General features: G+C 58.0%; 3 protein-coding genes across 3 annotated transcripts; all 3 read right to left on the reverse strand.

Moving 5' to 3' along the window:
- Positions 1 to 4: 4 nt before the first annotated feature.
- LOC117647687 (retinol dehydrogenase 12-like) lies at positions 5 to 2,022 on the reverse strand. The gene is made up of 4 exons (XM_034389580.1): positions 1,424 to 2,022; positions 1,076 to 1,311; positions 698 to 998; positions 5 to 615 (listed from the first exon to the last, which is right to left on the reverse strand). The coding sequence occupies exons 1-4, from the start codon at positions 1,787 to 1,789 to the stop codon at positions 418 to 420; spliced, it is 1,101 nt and encodes a 366-aa protein (XP_034245471.1). The 5' UTR covers positions 1,790 to 2,022; the 3' UTR covers positions 5 to 417.
- A 7,108-nt stretch (positions 2,023 to 9,130) lies between these two features.
- Positions 9,131 to 12,532, reverse strand: LOC117647409 (homeobox protein engrailed-like ceh-16). Its single transcript, XM_034389137.1, has 3 exons — positions 12,439 to 12,532; positions 9,597 to 10,027; positions 9,131 to 9,187 (listed from the first exon to the last, which is right to left on the reverse strand). The coding sequence occupies exons 1-3, from the start codon at positions 12,530 to 12,532 to the stop codon at positions 9,131 to 9,133; spliced, it is 582 nt and encodes a 193-aa protein (XP_034245028.1).
- A 5,933-nt stretch (positions 12,533 to 18,465) lies between these two features.
- On the reverse strand, positions 18,466 to 21,213 carry LOC117646932. Its single transcript, XM_034388314.1, has 4 exons — positions 20,054 to 21,213; positions 19,883 to 19,965; positions 19,692 to 19,783; positions 18,466 to 19,516 (listed from the first exon to the last, which is right to left on the reverse strand). Exon 1 carries the CDS (start codon positions 21,025 to 21,027, stop codon positions 20,077 to 20,079), a length of 951 nt encoding a protein of 316 aa, XP_034244205.1. The 5' UTR covers positions 21,028 to 21,213; the 3' UTR covers positions 18,466 to 19,516; positions 19,692 to 19,783; positions 19,883 to 19,965; positions 20,054 to 20,076.
- Positions 21,214 to 21,223: the final 10 nt, after the last annotated feature.

The raw sequence follows: 21,223 nt of genomic DNA on the forward strand, positions 1-21,223 counted from the left end.
ATGCTATGAATGATCCATTCGAACAGTGTCTTTATTTTATGGATGAGAAAATAGTATAATAAGTTTGGACCTAAGCTAAAAGTAGAAAGTTCAAATCCAAATTGAACTTTTCAGATTTTCCATTTACAAATTGGAATCTCTAACCTTATGAAACACACTAAAGATAATCATAAAAATTTTATGACATATTTAACAGTAAAATTCATTCAAACATTAGCTTGAGTCAAACTCTGTGCAGGCACACAGATACACCTAAAATAAAAACCAGCAACAACTAGACCTAAGGTTCAAAGCTAGACTTCAACAACGGGTGTAGCAGCAGCTAAATGCTACCTTTAGGGTTTTTTTTTTAAATTTTTGACTAGGTATCAATGGATATTAACAGCAGTAAACTTGAATTTGACTATATGATACTATTCAATTCAGTCCACGCTGAACAACACTTGGAGCCTGAGACTTGATTAAATTTTCACTGTAATCCCATAGCTTTGTTGCAGTTGCAGGATCAAATGGCATTGGCGATATGAATGGACGACAGTTGCGATAAAATCCAAATGTGCCATAATTTTTTGGAAGATTTTCCTCTACAGCGCAGTGTACAATGCATTGAGCTCCCTTTAAAAGAAATGAAATAGTAAAATATTAAATCAGGTGACAGGAGCAGTACAAAGAAACTTTCTTATGAAAATTTACCAACCTTGTTTGCTGATCTCATGAATAGGAAAGCAATAGGAATGACAGTCAGGTATTTGTACCAAGGGAAATTGTAGTGGCGCATGAGCCCTGAGTAGCACCAACCAGGACACAGTGTGTATACTTCAACATCATGCTCCCCTGCTCTTTTCCCAAGTTCCATCGCATGGTAGATATTACACAATTTAGAGTTGCAGTATGCAGGAGGTAAGCGGCCACTGACTTGAGTTGGTTGCGGCCCGGTGCTCAAATGATCAAAGTCTATGATACCATGCCGATGAAGGAGAGAAGATACATTGACCACCCTGCAATAAAAACATTTTTTTCCAGTACAGGTTTCAGCAGTAGGTGAGATGGAAACTCAAAATGGAACCAAACAAACCGGCTAGGTGCAGATCCCTTCAATCTTTCTAGAAGGAGATTCGTCAAGAAAAAGTGTCCTAGATGATTGACGCCAAAATGCATTTCAATGCCATCCTCTGTCATGGGCTGTTTTTCATCTGGCATTGACAAGCCAGCATTATTGATGAGCACATGAATCTGTGGGAAGTCTTCCAGCACTTCTCGTGCGAAGGTATACACTGATTCCAAAGAGGCGAGGTCGAGTTGCATGGGAATCTGGAACCAAATCATGTATGTCAATGACCTCGATAAGAGACAGTGCGCATTAATTATCAAAGCAAACAACAAAGCACGACAGCTTCGTGTAACTTTCGTAAACAAAACTGACCAGCTCTCCCTGGGCGGTAGTCCTGCGGATGTCCTCCACAGCCAGGTACGCCGCGGCCATGTCCCTGCAGGCCATGACGACCCTGGCGTTCCTCATGGCGAGCATTCGGGCCGTCTCCTTGCCCAGGCCACTGTTGGCCCCCGTCACGATGAACACCCTGCCCGTCTGCATCTTGCCGTTGGAGCACCGGCCCCAGGTCCAGGCGGCCAGCGCGCGCACGAAGCACAGCGTCGCCACCAGCGGCACCACCACCGTCAGCACGGCGGGCATGATGCGCTCCACGTCCAGGGCCCACCGTCGCAGCACGTCCACCACACCGTCGATGCAGGAGGACCACGACGAGCAGCTGGGCAGCTGCCTCTGCATGACTCGGCCCCTGGCCGATTGCCCAGTCAGCCCGGTCAGCCCCCCGACCCCCGACGCCCCGCAGCAGCAGCAGCGGACGGGGACGCCGGCGGGGGACCTCTAAACGCCGAGGGCCAGACCCCGGTGCTCGCGATGGAAACTGGAAAAATGTCCAGGTCCAGCCCCAGGACCAAGATCCAGCTAGCAGACGCTATTAGCAGACAAACGGCTTGCAAACAGCGAAAATATAAACAAAGGACGGCACGTAAACAAACGATCGATATATCTCGAGTCTCTCCGGAACTGCCAACCTAAGATGACAAATGTGCACAGCATGAATATTCTCAGCACTGATCTGCCTGGAAATGCTTGACCTTGATTTTCTTTTATTAAACAAATATTAATATGTACCTAAATTTAGTAAGAAAAAAAATTACTGACTTAGAAAAAATTTGTTTTTTAGGACCATGTAGTAGCATGGTAAGGATGGTAACAAAGTTCGTGTTTCCCCGTACAGTGCTGACCTCTACGCCTGATTCCTGTTCGGGTGCCGTGGCGTAGTCGGTAACGTCGCGTGCCCGCACTCGCGCGAGCGCGGGTTCAAATCCCATGATCGGCTGTTGCAGTGATGAATAAAAAGCTTAATTGGAATTCCTCGTTCATAATATCGTTGATGATCAGAATTATCTGAGCAACTGTCTCTCTTTTTCTCTACGGTGTACTGGACCACGTTTCTTTTCCCCCATCCTTGTTTACGAATCCTGCGTTTGGTGTTGGAATTTCCACAACCGAAAAAGTTGATTTTATTTTCATCGGTGAACTTCCCCGACCGAAAAACAAAGCCTACTTTGCACCTCGTGTTGTGCAACGCGGCCGTCGGGTCGGTCCAGTCGTCTCGTCGAGGATCGTCGAGGATGCATGCGTTATCTCCCCATCTCCGGAGCCCTTTGGAAGGGGCCGCACCACACGGCACCGCACGCGCTGCGCTCGGTCAGCCCATGAGGGTGCGAGAGAGACAGAGCGAATCGTTTGGCCAGCACCCCTTATTGCTCTACCCCGGTCTCTCTTGCCGCCCCGCCGGCGACCTCTTATCGCGCTTATCGCGACACGATGAAGCACTTCTATGGGAACTATATGACGCCCGGAGTCTCCGGGCGCCACGGCGCGCCACGCGGCTCCGACTGCAGGCCAATACCGCACCGCGCCACTTCGCTCTGTCTCTCTCGCACCCCTGCGGAACGCCCAACGAGAGCGACGAAGATGCTGCTCCGGCCGGCACTCCTAAAAGGCGTAATTACATCTCTATTACACCGCCTTCCCCTTTGCGCGTTGCCCTGGCGTTGTGCTGGCTCTGCGCGCATCTCGCGCTCCGACAGTTCGGTCCACATATGCTTTTATCGCTTATCGTGTAGGTGCAGGGCAGGTGCGTGGAGTGCGTGCTAGGTCGGCCTGGTGAGTCGGTACAAGTCTTTGGTCCGAAAGCAACTCTTGGCTGGGGTGGAAATGGTCTAGCGAGCGGCCGCTGGGCGGATAAGGGAGGTTCGCGCCAAATCCAAATCCCCTCCGCACCGCGGCAGGGCGCCAGGGCAGGCCAGCGAGGCCCAGCCGCAGCAAAGCCCATATCTCATTTCAGGCGTGTTATTCCTTCCGTGCTCTCGCCGCTACGTATCTCACTCGCAATTTTTTATTTTCATTTTTTTTTTGTCCTCTCCAGCTTGCCTCTCTCCTCTCCAGCGGCAGACAGAGGCGCCAGAGCGCTCCAGTGCTGTGTGTGGTTGTTCCAGTGCAGCCTGGAGAATGGCCGCCAGCCACTTCAGGGCGGGGAGGGGGGGGGGGCTTTTCTCTCTCTCTCGTCATCCTGGAGAGCGCGCGCGCGGGGTCCCAGCCAAAATATATAAAAAGAGGACGTAAGCCTCTTTATGAGAGTTGCCTTTCTGGCCCCTTTGTTGGTGGCAACCCTCGCAGCACGGCGCAGCGGCCGCGGTGGCCTAATTCGTATAATGAGAGACAAAACTACGTGAGCCCACACCGCGCGGCGGAGGGGGGAGGGAGAGGACCCGGTGTTGCCGTGTGCTTTGCGACTCATATCATCCCTGTATAATCCTCTCTTCGCGCGTCTCTCTCCCCCTTTCTTTGTCTCTGGACTCCACACCAACACAAACACGGACGCACACACAAACGCGCGCGCACACATACATTGTGAACATACACTCGTTATTTCCACCTTCTATGCCCCGCATGTTATGGCAGCATTCCTGAAAAGTTAAAAAAGAGAGGACTATAAACGGGGGAAATGCATTTTCATTACAGGCTTCTTTATTGTGTGAAGCATGGGCCTGGCGAACCGGCCCGTCCTATCACAAACGGCCGGGACATTTTCGAGGCCACCGCAGCACAAGTAGTGGAAAATGTGGTGACATCCACCTCAATAATGTATTAACTGTGGCGCTCCACCAAATTGTTTAATAAAAATCCGGTCACGTGACGTGTCCGACATTGCGGCGGCTTTATTTTCCCGCTTCCTTTCCCGCTATTTTGTCGCAATATTTCCCGCCATGATTAATGTGTCGCCTGACGCCGCCGAGCTTCGTCTGCAGACATTCCGAGATTCGTTTCCCGTCGCTCTGTCTCTCTCGCACCTGTGCGGCGCGCCCCACGAGTGCGAGAGAGAGAGACTACCGGAATGAGTGGCTGCTCTTCTTTTCCACCCACGCCACCCTGCCTCTCTCCTCGCTCGGCTGTCGTGTCACCGCAATCATTTTTCCTGCCCGGCCGCCTCGCCTCCACCGCTTTCATATCTCTGCCGCCCTCCACTCCACGCGCTCCCCTCCGCCCTGCCGCCCTGCCGCCCCTCGTCCAATGATGGTCCACCCGCGTCAGAGCGTGAAGGATTGGGCGGGGCCTCTCCTCCTCTTCCTCCTCCTCCCTTTTCTCCTCGCTGCTTTCCTTGCCGTCGGCTTGCCGTCGAGTCTCGTCCTCATTACATCCCCGTCCCCCGCGCCCCCTCTCTCTCTCTCTCCCGCGCGCGCTCCCACTCTTCCAATTCTCATAAGTCTATGATCCCGCCGAAGGATCCCGGCGCGGCCGCTGCCGGCGATGGGGTGGCGGCGCGGCACGGCACGGCACGGCACGGCGCGGCTGCAGAGTTAGGCAGATCAAAGGCATTCCACGGGGCAGGCCCCTCATAAAATTTTCTGCACGGCGTGGCACGGCGCGCCCTCCATGCTCGCACCCCGCGTGCACGGGCACCGCGATGGGCCGCCCACAGCGCAGCAGTGGAGGCTGCCGTTTACTTGGCCTTCTCGGCCGGGGAGGCCTAGGCGGGGCGGCAGGGTGGCCCAAAGCATCGGTGGAGTGTGCAACTTGCTGCATTACACGGAACGAAGGAGCGGCGCAGCGCGGGCGGGCGCATTGTCTTGCCAAACTATTTTTGCGGGGCGGGGCCTGGGATGCGTGCCATGTGGAGGGGCGGGCTCTAGCGTCGCTACTCTCTTGGGTCTCTCTGAGGCCTCGCCTAGCAGGTGGAGCACAGCGTTGTCATACCACCGGCCGAGCGCTCTAAATTTCCCTGCGGCCTCCGTCTGAAGATGGTTATGTTGGGATGGGGTAAACTGTGAACGGACTGTGGCACCGCTGAGACTCGAACACGGGCCTCCGGTTTGGCAGGCAACGACGCTACGCGCTCGGCCGTGGTTTGCAAAACGACGGCCTCGGACTTCGCCGTGCTGGCTGGCCTCGGCCCCGCTGCCGCACTGTCGGCAATCCCAGGCGCCCAGCCTCATTAAAATCCTTGCTCCATTACAGAAATTTGTAATTAACTTTGGGCTGGCGGCAGCGGATTGGCTGGGCGAACGGGGAGGGGGAGGGGAGGGGGGCGTCTTGGCGGCCGGCGCATTCTCCGCCCCACCAGGCCGCGTTTAGGCCGGCCGAGCTCCCCCACCACCACCGCCCTCCCCTCCAGGGGCGCCGAGATTGTGAGGGGGTTGTAATTATGCCCAAGCAACCCGCCAGCCCCCAACCCCTGGCGTTCACCGCTACCCGCTCGCACAGCCGCGCACCCAAAACGAAGCCGTTTCTTGAACCAAAGGGTATGGACTTGCAATGAGTGAATTTACTTTCAATTGAATTTAGAATTTGAAAGGAACTCGCATTACTTGACTTTACATTCAAGTGAAAACAGCAATCAAACTGTAGTACGCTGCTTTCGCCTCTTTGTGGTTGGCTCTGCAATTTTCCGAGTTTTCCCCGCGCAGCGATAAACTGGGGCTTTCCCTCCGGCGGGCCATGTCTCAAGTGCATCAAGTAATTAACAAAGAAGCGTGTCTTTGGGGCCTCCGCTCCGCCGCTCCGAACTTTGCTTCCGAGTTTCTCCCTCTTGCTCGGGCGAGCGCGGGCGAGCGCGGGGGCTGGTGGCGAAGTACGAAGTGCCTCATGGCGAGGGCGCACGGCAAAAACAGTGTCCAGGACTCGAACTGATTGCGTGACCCCGCCAATGGATTCCTCGTTCGGAGAGCAATCCATTGGTGGGGTCACACGTTCGGTACGAGCCCCATTCAGCGACTCTGGAGCTCAAAACGCGTCTAGGGTTTTGGCCGGCTCCACCGGTCTTCTGGCCCACTGTGCAAGGCTAGCAAGGCACGGAGGCGAAGCGCCGCGTAGCGCGGGCAAATTGCCAACAACTTGCAAGTCCCGGCTCCTTGACTGCCGCCCCCGTCCATTACAGTACCGGAGTAGGGCCTTGAGGCCTTGAGCTTATTATTACATTACCCCGCCTGCTCTGCCTGCCTCCCTGGCCTGCCTCCCTGGCCTTTCCACCATGTAAAGACTAATTTGCGAAATGAAGACCAATTCCAGGGCGAAATAATGAAAAGGGGCCTGGCTGCGCTGGCATAGCGCGAGGCTGCGAGGGGCTCAAAGGAACCTCTGCGCCATTGTCCTCGTCGCCGTCATCTTGAACGAGTATACTCCATCACCGCGTTTGGCGGGGCCGCGTGGTGGAGCGGCCCGGTGCGCCAGAAGAACATCGAGTGCCAGTCTTATCCAAGACGAGCGGTTCGCTGCGATTGCAACTGCGCGCCCAGCAACACGTAGTGCCCCATGCAGGACATCACAGCGTCCACGCGGTGCGCGCAGCCTCCCAATCGGCCGCGTCGGCCACCCTAATGCGTCGTATTAGCTGTCCTCTGTCCACTAAACGCCCCCCCCCCCCTCCGGCCAAATGAGCCCCTCGCTTCGCTTCACATTGGGCCCCTTCCCTTGGCCGTGATAGAGGGCGGCAGGGCCGGGCAGGGCCGCCTCCCTCTCCGTCCTCTCCGCCGCCAGCGTCGCCAGCTTCGCCAGCCCGCGCGCGCTCTTGGCTTTCCCTCCTCGGTTATGGCCCTCCCCCACCCCTCCCCCACCCCCTCGCCCACCCCCGACCCCACCCAGGGCCGCCCCTGGCCCCGCGCCCGCGCGCTGCTTGCTCGGGAATGTCTGGTATTTCAATTAATTCCACGAATCAAAAGACGGAGCGGCAGAGCGGCGCTTTTGTGTCTCCCTCGGCGAGCTCCCCGCCTCCAGCCTCCAGCCCGCGGGCGGGGCGGGGCGGACGGGGCCCCACATTTGGCCAACGACACACCCGCCCCCCGCCCCCGCCCCTTCTCATTTACTTTGTGTCTTCCTTCGGCCTCCCCCCACCACCTTCTCCTGTAATTACCCACTTACCCCCCGCCCCCGCTGCGGCCCGCTGTGCCCGGCCCTTGAATTGGCTTCATTCCGGTGCACAAGGGCCTAAGTGAGACGGGGGTTCGCTGCTGCGCCGCGCCCCGGCGGCCGTCGGGGGCAATTTGGGGTGCATGTGTGTGCGTGCCTCGGCGTGCGTGCATGCAGCGCCGCGTCGCGTTGGCGGCACTGATTTCCGCACCGCCAGAAACCGCGGGAAATCTCGACTGGTGAGGTTAGGCTGGTTAGGTTAGGCTGGTTTGGTTAGCGGTCGGAAATGTAAAGATATACTACACGGAAATGCGTTTTCTAGTCACCACGTTGTTTCCCTGCAAGATCACCGCGCGGCACGCCGAAACAAAAAGCAGAAAAAGAAGAGCGAAAAGGGTAGAGCGGGGGGCCGTCGGGCCGCAGCACGGCGCCACCGTTTGCCGGTGAATAGAGAAGTCAAACTGAGTAACATTCCTTGTAGTCGGACATTACCATTTTATGTCGGACCCGGGTTGGCCGGGCCGCCCGCACGCATACGACTTGCGACCCGCACCCCGCCCGCCATAAAGATAAGCGTGCGTGGCGAACTCCCACCTCGCCGACAGGGTAGGCAACCTCCTGAGCACCCGGCCGCCCGACCGGAGCCTTTGATCTTTTTCAATCTTTTTTTTTTTACTCATCATCCCAGTTCAATTACAAAATGGTGATGGCCGCGGAATGCTGCGCGGTGCGCGCGGGCGGCCGTGCTCAGCGCAAGCGTGCACCCTGCGTTCAGGTCTCCGCCGGTTCGGCCCTGTTCAGCCCCCGTGCGTGTCTGTGTCTGTTCAACACAACACGCATTTCCGTGCGTGAGTGTGCCTGTGTGAGTGTGTGAAATGACAGCGGCTTGAATGGATGCTGGACCGGTTGTGGGAGCGCGTCGGACGCGTCCCCGGCGGTATGGTGTCTCCCCGTGTGTTCCCCCCGCTCCCTCTCATAGCTAATTTGTCACCGAATAATCACATTGACTCGTTGTCACGTCGTCATCACTGTCGAGTGATCGGCTCGTAATTGGTGTCGTAAATTCAAATCAAATGGGATGGGCCAGGGTCGGTGTCAAGTGGAAGCAATAACGGGTGGAGAAAGAAAAAAAAAAAGAAAAGTCTTTTTTCCACCAGTGACAATTTATTTTCAGAATTAAACACAGACAATGTTCATATCTTACGTAGATTCAACCCGACAAACTGAACTACTGGGTTTGCCTATCCACACTCATCATAATTTATACACGTACTTTTATAACAACACACATTTTGCCGCGCGAAGGCGGCCATCACAGATTGAAGCGCTCTTCCGTACAGTTAGTTCAACTTTTGAGACTGTACCGAAAATGGCAATATTGTACAGTAAAGCACACTGTGTATCTGCATTGAAAATCAAAACTGGTACTTGAAAAAAAGTAGCAAAAATAAAATGTTAAAAAATTAGACCAGCGGCTAGTATAGTATCAAGTTGAAATTGAGTCGCACACTTTGACGGAACTCGACTTGAACGGCAAGAAACATAAAAAATTGAGACTTTCCGGAGGAATATCAGCGCGCTCACTACTACTCATTAATTATTAACAATTTTAATAACTACGAACCGTAAAGCTTTGCAGTTATCGATACTGTCCGCTTAATCAATGGCACTTTATAAAGAACTTAAGTTCACCTCACTTTCATCTCCAATTCTTCGAACATCCTCAGTCTTTGGCATATGTGGTTTGGGACCCTCAACGGGCATCACTCCGACCCGGTACCGCTCACAGGTGTACAGTCGCCTCCAAAACACCCTTCCCGTGATGGCACTGGCTCCGGACACCGAAGCCCCCGACGGTCGGCGCGGCGGCCGTCTACGTCGCCAGTCCGGGGTGGCCGGGGTGGCCGTGCCCGGGGCTGGGTGCGGGGTGCTGCTCGCCGCCAAGGTGGCCTCCGTGGCCGCCGTGGCCGCCACCCTCGCCGTGGCCGCCGGGTGAGCTGAGGGGGGAGACTGTGGGCGACCCCACGGGCGAGTCGGGATCCAGGGGCCCCACCAGGGCGCTGACGAGGCGCGCGCGGGCCGCGGCGGGACTGGCGTCCGCGTCGTCGGCGACGTCGGGGACGCCGTTGGGCATGACGAGGGACGCGAAGTACGACCGGTCCTCGCTGAGCACGCTGTCCTCGGAGCCGCTGTCCATGTCTCGGTGGCCCGGGTGGCCGGGGTGGCCGGCGTGGCCGTGGCCGTCGTCCAGGTGCTGCTGCAGGTGGTGCACGGGGTGCTGCTTGATGGCGGCCAGGCGCTGCTGCTCCACCTCCAGGTGCTGCTTGCGCCACTTGATGCGCCGGTTCTGGAACCACACCTTGACCTGGGCCTCGGTCAGGTTGAGGGCGTGCGCCAGGTACAGCCGCTCCGGCCCCACCATGTACTGCTGGCGCTCGAACTCGGCCTCCAGTCTCTCCAGCTGGTCCGCGGTGAAGATGGTGCGCACCCGCTTGCACTTGCCGCCACCGCCAGCCGCCTTCTTGGACGCCGAGCCGGCGCCGGAGTCACCGTCAGGGCCTGCAGGACCTGCACACAGAGGAAGAGGAGGCCTCGTTAGGCTGGGAAAGAACACCAACTCGCCGTCGCGACACTATTCAAAAACATCATTTTAGAAAAATTAATTAGATGCGTTTTTTTTTGCCGGTGTATTTTTTTTGCAATTGCATGCAGTCGTGTTCTCGGCGCGTCACATTATCACCGACCATAAAGCACGCAGCATCAACTGCCATGAATTTAAATGAGCAGCTGGGCGGGGCTGGGTGGGGCGGGGCTAGCGCGGCCGGGCCGACCGCACGCGAGACGCGAGTGAGTTCCCCACTTTCAATCACGCCGGTCATGTATTTTCACAAATCGCCCGCTGCAGTCCACACCCCGACCCTGCCAGCCTGCCAGCGGTCTCATTCCAAACACTGCTTCGCTCTGTCTCTCTCGCACCCGTGCGGGCTGCCCCGTGAGTGCGAGAGAGAGCGCAGCGTATCGCGAGGGCGATTTAATCCGTTCCGCACCAGCGCCTCCTAATGAGCAAGTCAGCGAGTTAGCGCGAAAGTCGAGCTGGATTCGGAGAGTCGTTCTCGTCGCTCTGTCCTCCTCGCACCTCACGCGGGCCGCCCCATGAGTGCGAGAGAGACGGAGCGAGGACTCTTTGAATCAGTCTGCTGGACCGCGAGCAACGCGCGACGCAGCGGGGCGATCTTGTTATTATAAAGTTCGAAACTAGTTTCGGAGATGGGGAGAAAGGGAAGAATATCAAGAAGACAAATAGGAGCGAATGAGAAGGGAGGACAGAAATGGGGCAGAAGACGCGAAGAGCTCGCGGAGAATGTAGGTGAGAAAGAGCTTGAAATGCGCCCCATTTGACTGTCGTCCTCAGCGCGCCTCTTTGGCGCTGCTGTCGGCGATCATAATGATCCGGGTGGATCCGAGTTGGGCTGGGCTGGGCGAGTCAAACGAAATGCCTCGCCGCGCCGCCTCCACCACAATTCGTCCCGAGACGCGCACAACGCGCATTCAAAACGGTTTCACCCCCCACCCCTGCCCCTCCCCTGCCTCGCCCGCAAAGGGGTGACTTGCACGACAATTAAATAACATGTGCTCTGCTTCACGACGGAAGGGAGATATCATGAAAGGGGGAAGCCTCTTTGTGTTATTCCATCACCAGCGAACTAACAAAGCTAATTTCATGGGCGGAGTGTGTGGCATTGCATTATGGGGTAATTATATCGAGTCTGACGCGGATCAGGTATGCGCGCGCTAGGCCATTCGGTCATTCCTCCGCCCGCTTTTTGTTTATCAAAAGTTCTTAGACGTCTGCTCTGCTTCAAGTATTGGTCCAGATTTTTTTTTCAACCCCCTTTTCTTTCTTTTTTTCCTTGTGCAAGATTTTTACGTTGATCGACGTGATCCTTTAGGGTCGAGTCACTCTTTGCGGTGACGGGGTGCGTTCAAAAAGTCAAAGCGCCTCGCTCACTGCTTGCAAGTTTGACCGCCTTGATTTCTCATAGCGACCACGAACACTTCGCGTCACTAGAGTCACTCTTTGCGGTGTGTTCTGTAAGTCAAGCCCCGCGCTTATTGCCTGCAAGTTTGACCGCTTTGATTTCTCATAGCGGCCACGAACGCTCCCACGGCCATCCATAAAGGGTTGCGGAATGAGGTCCGAGTTTACAACGTTCCCCTGCCGCCGGTCAAAGGGACCAAAGGGACAGCCCCGTTTCAAACTGCTGTTATTGCAACCGCGGCTCTACCAGCAAGGCGGAAACTGGGCGTTTGAACGCCGCAAACTGGACGGCACGGCACGGCACGGTGTTGGCTGTGGCACAGCCGCTATGCACTCGGCCAGCCCCGCCGGCTCAGCCATGCGAACACACAGCGCAGGACGGGCAATCTCTCGTTATTACTCTGTTTGAGTGAACTCGCGCTTTGACGCAATCTAACAAATCCAATGCCGGACAGACACAGAACACAGAACGCACAATTATAGTGGCTTCGCAGAGTCGGTGTGGGCGGGGAGAGGGGGGAGTATAGGAACAACGGGGCTCACAGCGCGCGCGCGCACGCACACACACAGACACACACACACACACTTATGAATGCAGAAGCTCTCTTCACCGCCCCGAACATCCCTGATTCGCTGACAATAATGTCGCTGAAATTTTCTATCATCTGGCTTGCGGTTCTTTCAACTTTACTTTCAGCATTCTCAAGGACTTTGCCGAGAGAAAACTCGTCTGGTACACGCATACCTTTTCAACTTTCCTCGGCCTGTGCCTGCCACCCCCACCCCTTATTGGGTGCTCTCGGCCGGAAGGAATCATAACAATAATTCAGTGGCCCCGCCCTCCAGCCTCGCCCCACCGGCGTGGCAGTGTGGTGGCAGTGCCTGCATGTCCTGCGCAGAGTGCGCTTATTGTCTCGTTTTGATGACGTCAAACACCCACCTGACGCACTTCTCCGCGGGCTGAGCTGCTGCTGCAGGGGCCGGCCGCTGTTGGCGAGGGACAGGTCCGTGGGCGAGGACGGCGGCTCCGCCATGTAGTGCGAGGCGCCGCGGTGGCCGAGGTAGGCGCCGTCGCGGTGGGAGGGCGGCGCGCTCAGGCCCAGGATGGCGTCGATGGTGAAGGACTTGGAGGGCAGGCTGCCGAGCGAGCTCAGCCCGCCCAGGCTGGTCGGCGGCGAGCTGCTGGGGCTGGGCGACACGCTGCTGAGGGAGCCGGGCGACGGCGGCGACGGGCACCGCGCCATGGACGACATGGACGACATGCTGAGCGGCAGCTGGGGGTGCTGGAGGTGCTGCAGCAGCGACGACGCCAGGAACTGTGGCACGGTGTGCACGCCGTGCACGGGGACGCCCAGCGGCATCGGCACGCCGCGGCCCTGCGACGGCGGCCCGCCCGGCGCGCCCTGCATCCCCTGCACGGCCGCCGCGCCGCGGGCCATGCCCAGCGACGACGGCGACGTCATCGGCGACGTCATCGGCGAGGCCTGGTGGTGGTGCTCCTGCTGGTGGCGGTGAAGCAGCTGAGAGAAGGCGGTGTATCCAAGGAGCGGGCTCTGGATCATGATGGGCCTTGGCTAGCCGTGGCTAGCCGAGGGGCATAGCACTGGCTTCACAACGGGGAGCACTGTCACACTGTCGATGCGTCACGACCTCGTCACGACCTCGTCACAGTCCGTGTGACTCTCCGTCGGCGAGGTCCTCGTGGCCGCGTGCGCCGCGTGCGTGCCCGCCGGTGACGTCCGTGTGACTGCGTGACTTGCCTGCGACGAGCACCGACACCGAGCCAGGATGGGAAGCACGGCGCGCGACGGGAGGAGGAGGGAGGGGGAGGGAGGGGCACCCTCTCCCACTCCACCGGCCCGGCCCGGCCCCACCTCGCTTGGCCACCCCCACTTCCTCGCCCCGCCTACTCCACCAAGCAGGTCTCCACCACCATGATGAGGCCCGTCATTGAGGTCGCCGGCGTGTGAGTGTGTGTGTGTTGTGTGCGTGTGTGAGAGAGAGCGAGCGCGCGTTCGTTTCTCTCAATCCCGGGCAGCTAAAAGGGCTGCACGATAAAGCCCGCGGTGAGGTCGATCGCGAGGCCCCCGCAGCCCCACGGGGCCCCCGCCCTGCCCCGCCGCGCCCCGCCACCGCCCCACGCGCGCATCAGTTGATGGCGCTCCTAAACTGCGGGTGGAAGACTGCGGGCGAATTCTTGGAGAGCCCTCTCTTGACATCTACTTTGGTCATTCTCCTGTTGGCGGGCAATTTTCCTGCTTCATGAGAAAACGCCTCCCCCCCCCTCCTCTTCCCCTCCGCCACATCGCCGCCGACGTGTCGCCTTTTGCGACGTATGAGCAGGTTCAAAAAAGACAAACACGTGGGCCTTATTTATTACTTTCAAATACCGGAGCAATTTTTTAAAATGTTTTTTTTTTTTTGCCAAATTGACACACTTTTCTGCCTGGCGTCTTGCTGCCGACGTGGGCCCTCCTTCACAGACGCACGGCGCCTCAACAAAGTTGTCTCGCTGGACTGCTGGACCCGCTCCATGCTCGGCTGCCAGGAGGTTCCTGGAGGGTCCTGGAGGGTCCCTGGCGCCACGCCGCTCGCTCGCAGCGCGACTACGTGACTACGCGACCTACAAGATCAATAGCGGCGCTGCGATTGGTCCGCGGGCTGCGGCGCGCGCTCTGATTGGCTGCGGTGCGCCCCCACCTCCCACCGCCACTCTGGCGGCCTGGCCCCGCGGCCTGGCGGCGTGCGGTGGGTGGAGGGCGGTGGCGCGGCGCCGCGGGGGGGACACGTACGAGGTAATAATGCCTCGCGCGGGGGAGGGGGAGGGGGCGCCAACCGTTCCAAACCTGTTAATCTTCGAAATAGGCTTACTTAGCCCGCTCCGTGAGGTCCTGAAGGCTCGGCGGGGCGCCACTCGAAACTATTCCAAGACACTGTCCAAGACGTCCAGCGGGACGAGGAGGTACTCTCTCACCTATACGGGACGCCCCGTGAGTTAGAGAGAGACAGCGCGATGGAAACGACTCTCTCTCGGAATGAGTCTGGTGGACGAGGGAAATTTCCCGCCCCCACCCCTTTTCCCGCGTGTCCTCGCCTCCTCCAAGTAGTGCTGCGACCCGGCGACGTCCATTGAACTTGCGAGAGCACTGCCACGGTCATCATTGAGCGCTAAGCCGGCAGCTAATTGCTGTCAGCGAGGAGGTCGCTTTCGTCGCTCTGTCTCTCTCGCACTCGTGGGGCGTGCCGTACAGGTGCGAGAGAGACAGAATGAGCCTTCAGGTTGGCCGGCGCGCATTTTCCTTTTCCGACGAATCAATTAGGGGAGAGTGTCCTGTCGCCACACTGTCACGCTGCCGCCACCCTGACTCGTCGCCCCGCTCCCTCAACGTCGTCCTCTCCGTCCCGTCCGACTTCGGCGAAGCGGCGACCGCCTTGGTGCCACGCTGTGGTGCCACGCTGTGGTGCCACGCCACGGCGCGCTGCAAGCACACTGTACCCCGAACCACAGCGAGTTCTCATTAGGCTAAGCCAGAGGTCCTTCCCGCGAAGGGCCACCGAAGGGCCACCGAAGGGCCAACCAGGACCCCTAAAGCCACCACCCAATTGTGGAGACACTGGCATAACGACGAACAGAAGACGCCACCGCTGCCTGGAAGCTCGAGCTCCAAATTTTATTTCCCCCAGTGACGCCAGAGCCTGGAACGGGTTTATTCCTTCAAAATAATTAAAATCCGATTCCATCTCGGGTGGATGGCTGGGTAGAACGTTCCCGCCAAATTTTTGCACGAGTCCGCGCTCTTTGTGTTCCCTTGATTGCTGGCTTGGCTGCGGAAAGCATCGGAACACAAAACAGGCTTGTTATTTGCGAGCGAAGCTTATTAGCACCACCCACTCATGTCATAATACACGCCCTGGCAAACATGTCCATCTTCGTGTCAGGCAGAGAGAGAGAGAGAGAGAGAGAGAGAGAGAGAGAGAGAGAGAGAGAGAGAGAGAGAGAAGAGAGAGAGAGAGCGATGATGACCGCCGGCAAGCCGACGGCAAGTCGGACACTGTCCACTGCGCGGACAATGAGTGCTCATTGCGGGCATGCACGGCTTAGCAGCGTGTAATCTCGTTAAAATGGCCTGTCCACGAACTAAGGGGTGGGCGAGGTGAGGTGGGCGCCGACCCGGCCACTGTGTCCAATCTAGTTGCCGTAAAAGGCCTCCCTCGACGTCCTCGTATTCTTAAGACCCTACTCTTTCATGCCCTGTATCGGGAAGACGTTGACCACAACGATTTCGCCTTTGACCGCAACGATTTTGGGACCAAAGTTGGTCAGAAAGTGGTCGAATCTCGGAAATTTGCTGATTTTGTCGACTTTGGGCGGCTACTGTGTCCAATCTAGTTGCCGTAAAAGGCCTCCCTCGACGTCCTAGTATTCTCAAGACCCTACTCTTCCATGCCCTGTATAGGAAAGACGTTGACCACAACGATTTTGCCTTTGACCGCAATGATTTTCAGACCAAGTTGGTCAAAAAGTAGTCGAATATCGGAAATTTGCTGATTTTGCTGACTTTGGGTGGCCACTGTGTCCAATCTAGTTGCCGTAAAAGGCCTCCCTCGACGGCCTAGAATTCTTAAGACCCTACTCTTTCATGTCCTGTACGGGAAGGCTATTGACCGCAACTAGTTTGGGAGCGGTAGCCTCACAAAGTTGGTCATGAAGGGTAAAAACAATGATGATCGGGGGCCTTTTGCGGTTTTATCTGCCGGGGCCTTTTGGGGGCCAGTCCGAGCCTGCCTGCAAGAGAGACGAGAGCGCTGCCCGGAGTCCAACTGCAGCTTCGGCCCCAATGACTCCCCCCACCCCCCGGGGGGCGATTGACACGGCCGCTTGCGAGCACCACCTCCCCCTCCCCTCTTTTCTCACGAGTCTCTCTGACTTGGGTCAAGTCGTGTGCCGCATCCTGGAGTAGCGCGTCCAGCCGGGCAAGCCTCCGGGCCTCCGGGCCTCCGGGCCTCCACGCTCCGGGGCGCCGAGGAAGGAAAGAGGACCGGAAACCGCAACAGGGCGGACGCGGCGGAGTGGCGGGGCACTGGGGGCACGTCACCGGGTTACTGTAGTACAGCGCCGCACTCCACGGAAGCTTTTCACGGCATACGCGAACCCCGCGAGAACGTGAAAAACAAAAATTCACAGCGAAAATATTTATTTTGCGGACGGTTAACCCGGGTCCTGTGTGTCCGACGGGGAGCACCGTGTGTCGCGACTGGCGCGGGTCAGCAGCGGATTACGTACTGTGTCCAGTGCTGTGCCCGCACCGTGTGTGCCCGCACTGGACGAGACGGACTAAAAGCCCCACGATAAGGATCAGCAGGCATCAACGGAAAGGCAGAGACAAAAGCGAGGACCCGCGCACTTAATTAGGAGAAAAGTCGCCATCCGAGTGTGAGTCGCATGTGTTCTAGTATATCCACCTGTTTGTGTGGAAATTCGCCGGGCACCCCGAGTGCCAGGCTCGTCCTCTAGAGGCCCTCTAGCTCGCCTCGCCCCCACCGCCGCCGCCGCGCACAGACGCTCCCCCACCACTCCGCGTGGCCGAGGGCCGCCGGGCTGCCCCATTTGACGCGCACCGGTTATTTTTCTGTGCGCGGTGTAATGGCAGTGTATGCACGGGGTGGTGGCCGGCCGGATGATGTACAGTATAGCGCCACACATCTTCAGGGGAACGAACAAATTGGCAATCGCGCGGCGCGTAAATAAAAACGCGAAATGGGACTCGCGGCCCCGCCGTTACCAGCAGTCTCTCTCGCACTCATGGAGCGTGCCGTGGGAGTGCGAGAGAGACAGAGGCACCAGCAGCTGTTCGTGGTCTTTATTGAAATCACTCTGGAGGGGAGGGGAAACGGCAGCGGCCTGTTCCACAATGGTATAGCGAAACAATGTAAATAAAGTGCAAATGCAAGAAATCGGGAATTGTCACACGCTAATATCTTCTATCTTCCTTGCTCCAAACAAAAGTGCGAAACAAATGAACTTTTGTCAACAAAATAAAACAAAACATTTCATTTGGCCGCACGTTTCCCATGCAGGGTGCAAGTCAGTAACAAATCGCAAGTCTTTTTTCTTTTTTTTTCCTCCACCGGAATGGAGGAGGCCGGAGCTTGTAAACGGGAGCCAAGGGCCTGGAAACGAGCAGCACTTTCCGACAAGGAGACGCAGCCAAGCACACACGAGGGAATCATCCAGGATCACACACGGGCTGCTGGCTTCGCCTCGCTTTGGCTGTGTGCGCGTTGCGTGCTGCTGTCCGATGCGGTGTGGTTGCGGAGGTGACTCACATTTTTAATCCTCGCCACACTGGGATCATCTCAGATCCTATATGTAGGCCTGTGTGAAGGAATCTGTAGACGTTATTTTGACTTTTGGTGCGGCACGAGCCGCAGTAGTGAAGGTTGTAACAATTTTAGAAGTAATTACTTTTGAACTATCGGTTGCTCCAAAATTGTTGAGGCTTCCGCGTTAGAAAAATACTTCGAAAAATAAATAAAGGAGAATAGTGGCGACGTCTGTCCCCTTTTTGGGAGAAACACGTGTATACAACACAACGAGCTCTGAGCAGTGCCTCCTCCCCAAGTGCATCAAATCGCAGCAAATTTAGCCCGCGCGAGTCGATGGGAGAGAGGGGGAGGGGTGGGGGAGCAGGGGAGGTCATGATATGAGTTTTGGGGTAAAGAGCGGCACTGGGGCGACAGGCGCTCCGAATCGGGCCGTTTAATCGACAAACGATGCGACACGCGAAAGCACGTGAAAGCTTTGGTCGGAGCGAATCGCCGCCCGCAAACACAAGTAGTACGAAGAGGGGTCTTCCCGGGCCACGCCCCCACCAGTGCCACGTGTACCACTGTGCCATCATGTATGTTCCATTCCATTCGCGATGCACGTTCCATTATTTGACACAGACTTTTGTCTGATTTGCGTGTATTGACTTTCCCCGCAGGCGTGACGACGCGTTATGTCTATTAGGTCACTTTCCGTTTGCTGGTCGAATAGAAATCGTCGTTTCAAGAAACAGACACATGTTTTTTTTTTAGCTTGTTTGTTCGATTTTTATGGTTGACATCAAGAATCTATTTCAACAAAACCAAAAAAGCAGAACCCCTATCCCGCAAGTTAATAAAAGCACCCGTAATTGAACACAGCCCCTCGTGGGCTTCGCTTCGCGTTGCTCCGGGACGGCGTCGAGGACGGCGTGGCGGCGTGCGCAAACCCCCGCCGTGGCGAGTTGTCGTGTGCACGGCCGTGGGGGCCATGGCGCTGCCCGGCGCTGCCGCGGTCGTCGTCCTGGTCGTCCTGGTGGTCGAGGTGGTGGTCGTGACGTCGCCGGCGTCGCGGGAGGCGGCGAAACTCGAGCTGCTTGGAGGGCCCAGCTGGCCGTGCTGGCCGGAGTGGCCAGGCGACATGCTGGACTGAGTTACCCGCTTCCTGCCCCTCTGCGCGGCGCGCGCTCGGGCCACTGCATGCACTGCACGCCACCGATGGGGCTCTCAGAGCGATTCAGTCGTTCGGTCGCTCTGTCTCCGTCGCACTCATGTAACCCTCCATAAGGGTGCGGGAGAGACAACGCCGCTCTTCTGAATCGCTCGGCAGGCGATTTCGGCCAGCAATATCCGCCGGCCGCCGGCAGGGTGCAGCCGAGGTGCCCTCGTGTCTCGGCCCCTGTCGAGAGGGGCAGCACCGCGTTCGGAAGCAGCCCTCAGCCGCCCACAGACTCATCGCAAAATTGCTGTGGCCGTCCAGCCTCGCCTCTCGGCCTAACCTCTCGGCGAGCCACGCCACTATTAAACCGGGGACTGATCAAAGGGCCGCCCCGCCCTCGCTCGCTCCGCCGTGCGCGGCGCGCCAATGATGGGGCCGTTTTATCGAGGCGACAAGGCGGTGCCACAGTGTGCGTGCATGACCACGTGACCACGTGAGGGCAAAGCGGCTGATACGGGATGGACAGTCCGGCCGGCAGCGTGCGATGCGACTCCTGAAACGAGATAAGTGTTACCTCATTGTCGCCGTCATGCCGAAATGAGGCACAGGAAATAGAAATCATCGACACTATTAGTGAAAGCAATGGGAGCGCCTCCGATGACCTATCTTCGACTGTCTGTTCTCGAAGGGTGAAGTGTCGGCTCTTAAGAGCCAGCAGTAGTACTCACCTCGCTCGAACGAAGCGTCTTGTGCAACATTTGGACGTCAGATTTAGTCCCGTCAGCTGATCCATAACCACAAACATCGTCGAAGAAGCAATCTGAGAGAAACAGAAACCCGCCCCAAAAAAAAATGAACTAAGCACAAGTAAACAAAAGCAAAACAATGTTTAGAGAGAAATGGTAACAGTGGTACTCACTGTACGGCTCACGAGGCGTGAGATTAGATTGCACTCATTCAGACCCGACAAGGGAATGATTTCATTTTATTCCAGGAGTTTATCTGAAACAGAATCCACATGGCAAGATGCAATCAAGTGAAGCTCGTAAATGGGCCAGTTCATAGTTCCAGATCAATGTTGGCAGTGTACCAGTCTCGAGTCGCGGCGCGCCGTCACATGAGCGCCTTGGCCACCCCGCGCAGCACGCGGCGCACCTTGCGGGGCACGTTCGGCTGCAGCTGCAGGAAGGGGAGGTCGTCGTCGTCCTTCTCGTCGTCCTCCTTGGCGTCCAGGTCGCCGCGGCGGTCGCACAGCAGGCCGAGCGCGCGCAGCAGCGCCCCGCGCGTGTCCGTGTCCATGTTGACGGCGACGCCCGCGCCCAGGACCTCCTCGGCGGCGTCCTTGTCCTTCTTGGTCTGGCGGGGCTTGCGCGGGGCGCGCGGCTTGCGCGGCTTGGCGGCGGCCTTGCGCGCGCGCTTCGGCTGCACCTGCTCCACCACGACCACGTCGTCGTCGAGCTGCAGCGAATCGGGCCAGCTGTACAGCGTGACGGTGCCACCCGGCGTCGTGACGGTGGCCTGCACGGGCGTGACTGGCGTGACGTCCGCGGCCGCGGCGGACTCCTCGGCGGCGGGCTTCTGCCGCAGCGCCTCCTGGAGCAGGCCCTGGGGCTGCAAGTCCAGCGAGAGGTGCGGCGACTCCGGCGACGCGGTGCCCTGCCAGGACCGCGACGACGGCGGCAGCGAGGCCCACCAGTAGGTGGGGGCGGCGTGCTGCTGGTGCCACGTGTGCCACGTGTAGCACGGCAGGTGGCGGCACTGCAGGTCCCCGCACAGGGGGATCTTGATGGGGCCCGGGTAGCCGCAGCACGGCAGCCTGCTCTCGTCCACCGCGGGCCGCAGGCGCACGGCGGTGGGCTTGACGACGCGCACGCGGGGCACGCCGAGGGGCGCGCGCTCCGGGGCGGCCAAGTAGTCCTGGGCCGCGGCGTACTGGTGCCACTGGTACTGGCTGTGCTGGTACGGCGGGCTGTGCGCGCCCGCGCTGCCGGGGCTGGCCAGCGGCGGGGAGGCGGCGCCGGCGTTCACGTCCGCCACCTGGTACTGGTACTGGACCACCTCCATGCTGACTGCGCTGTGGCGCTGCGGCGCGAGGGCGTTACAGTGTCCCAGCCTCGGTCCGCGGAACTTGAGGCACTGGCGGTGTCGCGACCGTCGCGACCTCGTCGGCGTGGCGATGCTGGCGATGCCCGGCGTGCCGACTCGGCGGGCCAACTCAGCGCTCCTCGTCAGCCAACTGGCGACACTGGCGACTGCCCCG

Source organism: Thrips palmi, unplaced genomic scaffold (genome assembly GCF_012932325.1).
Source record: "Thrips palmi isolate BJ-2018 unplaced genomic scaffold, TpBJ-2018v1 HiC_scaffold_2, whole genome shotgun sequence".
Classification (NCBI taxonomy): Eukaryota; Metazoa; Arthropoda; class Insecta; order Thysanoptera; family Thripidae; genus Thrips; species Thrips palmi.

What these genes read in the sequence shown, in the direction of transcription:
- LOC117646932 (XM_034388314.1), bottom strand. Translation starts at nt 21,027, where the DNA reads ATGGAGGTGGTCCAGTACCAGTACCAGGTGGCGGACGTGAACGCCGGC.
- LOC117647409 (XM_034389137.1), bottom strand. Translation starts at nt 12,532, where the DNA reads ATGGCGGAGCCGCCGTCCTCGCCCACGGACCTGTCCCTCGCCAACAGC. An exon ending in CCCGCGGAGAAGTGCGTCAG is followed by an intron (nt 10,028 to 12,438) that starts GTGGGTGTTTGA and finishes CTCTGTGTGCAG; the next exon opens with GTCCTGCAGGCCCTGACGGT. An exon ending in GGTCGTACTTCGCGTCCCTC is followed by an intron (nt 9,188 to 9,596) that starts GTCATGCCCAAC and finishes CATATGCCAAAG; the next exon opens with ACTGAGGATGTTCGAAGAAT.
- LOC117647687 (XM_034389580.1), bottom strand. Translation starts at nt 1,789, where the DNA reads ATGCAGAGGCAGCTGCCCAGCTGCTCGTCGTGGTCCTCCTGCATCGAC. An exon ending in CTACCGCCCAGGGAGAGCTG is followed by an intron (nt 1,312 to 1,423) that starts GTCAGTTTTGTT and finishes ATTTGGTTCCAG; the next exon opens with ATTCCCATGCAACTCGACCT. An exon ending in AAGGGATCTGCACCTAGCCG is followed by an intron (nt 999 to 1,075) that starts GTTTGTTTGGTT and finishes TTTTTATTGCAG; the next exon opens with GGTGGTCAATGTATCTTCTC.